General features: G+C 34.8%; 1 protein-coding gene across 2 annotated transcripts; it reads right to left on the minus strand.

Moving 5' to 3' along the window:
- Nucleotides 1–294: 294 nt before the first annotated feature.
- LOC102598764 (patatin-like protein 2) lies at nt 295–3173 on the minus strand. 2 transcript variants are annotated; one of them, XM_015313291.1, is made up of 7 exons: nt 2915–3173; nt 2662–2843; nt 1569–1764; nt 1321–1482; nt 940–1242; nt 665–840; nt 295–588 (listed from the first exon to the last, which is right to left on the minus strand). In XM_015313291.1, exons 1-7 carry the CDS (start codon nt 3062–3064, stop codon nt 531–533), a joined length of 1227 nt encoding a protein of 408 aa, XP_015168777.1. In that variant the 5' UTR covers nt 3065–3173; the 3' UTR covers nt 295–530. The 2 variants fall into 2 exon arrangements, with proteins under 2 accessions (XP_015168777.1, XP_006339914.1); XM_006339852.2 differs by having other exon boundaries at nt 1569–1755; nt 2915–3172.
- Between the last annotated feature and the right edge of the window lie 493 nt (nt 3174–3666).

Raw genomic sequence — 3666 nt, forward strand, 5'->3', positions numbered from 1 at the left:
GTGCTCTACCCATTGTCATAAGGTATTTACTTGAGCGCTTATATGAGAAAGAAAAAAATAACATTGTTAAATTCCTTCTCATAATCATGTTGTCTGACTTCTTTTTTGTCTCTTCACTTCTATACAGATAGTAACGGAGCAAGGGAGGGGGACTTAAATCCGCGAAGATTTCAATCTGCCCCATCCCACGTAACAAAAATTGTATTTTAAACCGCGCGTAAATCAGAACTTGCCCCACTATTCTTTTTTTTTTTTGTTTTTTGAATGTAAACATAGGGTGTCATATAAAACTAATTGATGAACTAACTATATACTTATAAATTAAACAGGACCAAATAAATCATAAAAGTGGGAAATTTTAGGGAGATGTTGCTGGTATGCTACAAAAGGTATGCAGCTTTAATTCCACCAACATTATAAAGACATAAAAATAAAGGGAAAGAAGGAACGTTATTAAACTGAAGCACACAATTAATACATTCACGCTGTAGCAACAAAGTGGATGACTATCGATCATTTAGACCAACCGGTTACTGGCCGGCATTAGCCTGGCGGAATTTTCTCTCATCCGAAAGTTTCTTTGCAAACCTGCAACATTTTAAAACGAGAGAATGATCAGTACTCGTTAATATAATAATGAAAATTCGATAGACAAATCATGTACCTCCGTAGAGCTTCCTTGTTGGTTCCTCCATTTTCAACTGCTTCATAAACTCCTTTGTCTAAATTAATCTTGGAAGTTGGTTTGTCCAGTAACTCTTCTCCTACCTTGATGAGGCCTTCTAAGTTTTCCTTAGTCGATATGTCAACTGAGGCCAAGTTCCCCGTCAAAGTGTCATCCTGGTCATATCAAATAAATGTACGATTGATCATTGATAGGTTAAATAAATAAAGTTATACATATACTGCATGTAGATATAATTGAAGGTCGAGGTACACCTGGATTCGGAGGTATTTATCGTCTGAGTGAAGAGCTTTGAAAACCACAAAGTTGTGATAGTCAACCATATCAGCGCTTGCTTGATTAAAAGCTTCTATGATTGGTGTGGAGTTGTCATGAGTTAACCAGCTAAGTAATCCCCATTTCGCAGCCATTTTAGCATTGTATTTTTCCTCATTTTTTGCATTGCCTGTACCCAGTGAGATCACTAGAAAACGACCATAATCCATAGGCTTGATAGGGAATAAGTCTCCATGCTTCATCAATGTTTGCTTCGTCACCTCACCAATTGCGATCAATGTCTAAAATATATATTCATGATCACATACATAAAAAAAAGTGATCAATCATTATCAAGTAGTGGTATTTTGTCTATTTACCGGGTTATTAGCAGCCACGCCACCATCAATTAGGTTGAATTCACGGTCTTTATTTTGAGCATCCTGGGTCTTGAAACAATAGGCAGGTAGAAATGTTGGCGCTGCAGAGGTACTAATGCAAATGTCCGCCAGTTCCGCATCCAAATCAGGTTTCGAATTTGCCTACAAAATAGTTGAGTATTTATTCGTCTTTTTCTTCAAATTGTTAATTTCACGTATATCTGATCTCTACACAAAAGAAGTCACACCTCATATGAACTGAAGATAACTGGCTGAAGTGTTTTGATGTCAAAAGTTGGAATTACGACAGCAGTTAAGGTATCATGCAACCTGGTACCTCCTAGAAGTCTCTTTGTAAGTGCATGAAGATATTTCCCATCATATTTAGGTCCGTTCATCATTTTTGTTAGATTTATGACTCCAGCAAATAGTCCACTGCAACAACTAATCCCACAAAATTAAAAGATATACGTTCATTGTAAATTAAGTGTGGTCTAATACTCTAATTAATTAACTGTTAATGAGGTAGGTGAAAATTATAAAAGTGAGCAAAGACAAAAAAAAACTGCTGGGACTACTACAACAACTGTGACTTATTATGGAGACAGAAGTCGCTGATAATGCCCCAAAAGTCGCTACTAAACAGCGATAATTGGGTTGTAGCTAGTACTTCATAACTAAAGGTTATTTGTGAAGACAACTAAAAGTCGCCACAAGATATGCTCATATACAGCAACACTTATCACCACAATTCCGCTACAAAAAAGTATTTTTTATAACACAAATTTTGGCCAAGTCGCCACTAAAGTGAAGGATTTAGTGGTGATGTACTCATCACAAAAAGTGAAATCACAACTTCCACGTCGCTAGTGAAAAAGGACTTTTAGTAACAACTCTTGTCGTGACAAAACCAATATGCCTAAAGTCTTGGTAGGCACGGACACATGGTTACCTTAGCAGGTATCCAATAGAATAGTTAAGGTAAATTATTGCCTATATTACACCATTATTCGAAAAAAGAAAAATTAAATTTTTTTTATGGTAGAAAAATTAAGATATATATATGCATCTAAGGGTGTGATTTGATGGTCAATTAAGTGAATGAAAATTATAAGGGCATATCGTTCAAACAAACGATTAGCTAGTACGTAGTTGACTTTTTCCCATATGTTCAAGTCTTGGTTTGCATAATTATGTCTGATACTTATACTAATAGAAAGTAGAAGGTATCTGAAATAGCTAATCGAGTTGCCCGCAAGTTGCACTTAAATCACCCTTACCCCAAAAAGAAAAATCAAGCTAAGAATGATATGTATATATAGCTAGGTAGCATGGTTTAACCTGATCTGAGGAAATATTTTGGGGGAGTGCTCAATATAAAAAGGAGTAATATCTTTGGCAGCATAAAGAGGGCGTTTATCTTTGTTTGGTGCAGCTAACATGGCTGTTACAAGGCCACCCGTGCTTGTTCCTGCTATCACGTCAAAATAATCCGCAATTCTTGCATTCTCACCATCCAATTCCTTCAAACAAAATTGAATTAATATACATATATATAGCCAACAAGTCGTGATGATTGTAGGTAATTAATTACCTGAAGTTGTGATTCAAGATATGCAAGAATAACCCCCGGAATAATTCCTCTAATTCCTCCTCCATCGATAGCGAGAATGGTTATCAGCTTCCCTGTGTTGGGAGGTGGCATTGCTACTCGAGATGATTCACCTTCAACTTCCTTTTCCATCCGAATAGTACTATATATTAATCCAATAGATAATTATAATTAGAGCGATGTAATTACTTCATTTCATATGCTAATCATAATGCCATTAAATAGAAACATTGTGCTAACGTTCGTTTCAAAGATGAATTAATAAAAGAAAAAAGGAAAAAAATATTAAAGTGTCTTTGTCATTGATAGGATATAAACTGATCTTTGACGAGTTCATGGACAAAGTCGAGAGTTAATTTTAACTTGAAAGATTGTTGAAGAATATATTGCGTTCAAGTTAATTAATTAGTGAAGTGACAGTTAAGTGTATTAGTAGTATTGTTTTAAGTTTTTTTTACTGTCCTGTCCAAGTTGTATCAATTCTACCTGGGATCTGTTTTTTTATTATTCCTTTCTTTTAGTGGTGTTGCAGTATTAATGTTTTGTTCAAAATTTGATTTGCTTGTAGTGCAAGAGCCAAGTAGAATATAATGAAGCTTAAAAATTAATACTCCTAAAAAATGAAGGAGAAAAGTCTAACAAGGAAGAAAAAGTCAATACATAATGACTTGCAAGAAAACAGCGAAAATATATCTTGTATATTACACTTTTATCATTAATTATACTTAAGTGAT

Source organism: Solanum tuberosum, unplaced genomic scaffold (assembly GCF_000226075.1).
Source record: "Solanum tuberosum cultivar DM 1-3 516 R44 unplaced genomic scaffold, SolTub_3.0 scf00012, whole genome shotgun sequence".
Lineage (NCBI taxonomy): Eukaryota > Viridiplantae > Streptophyta > Magnoliopsida > Solanales > Solanaceae > Solanum > Solanum tuberosum.

Coding starts and splice junctions, on each gene's coding strand:
- LOC102598764 (XM_015313291.1), bottom strand. CDS start 3,064: ATGGAAAAGGAAGTTGAAGGTGAATCATCTCGAGTAGCAATGCCACCT. Junction 2,844..2,914: donor ATCTTGAATCACAACTTCAG/GTAATTAATTAC, acceptor TTTTGTTTGAAG/GAATTGGATGGTGAGAATGC. Junction 1,243..1,320: donor GCGTGGCTGCTAATAACCCG/GTAAATAGACAA, acceptor TATATATTTTAG/ACATTGATCGCAATTGGTGA.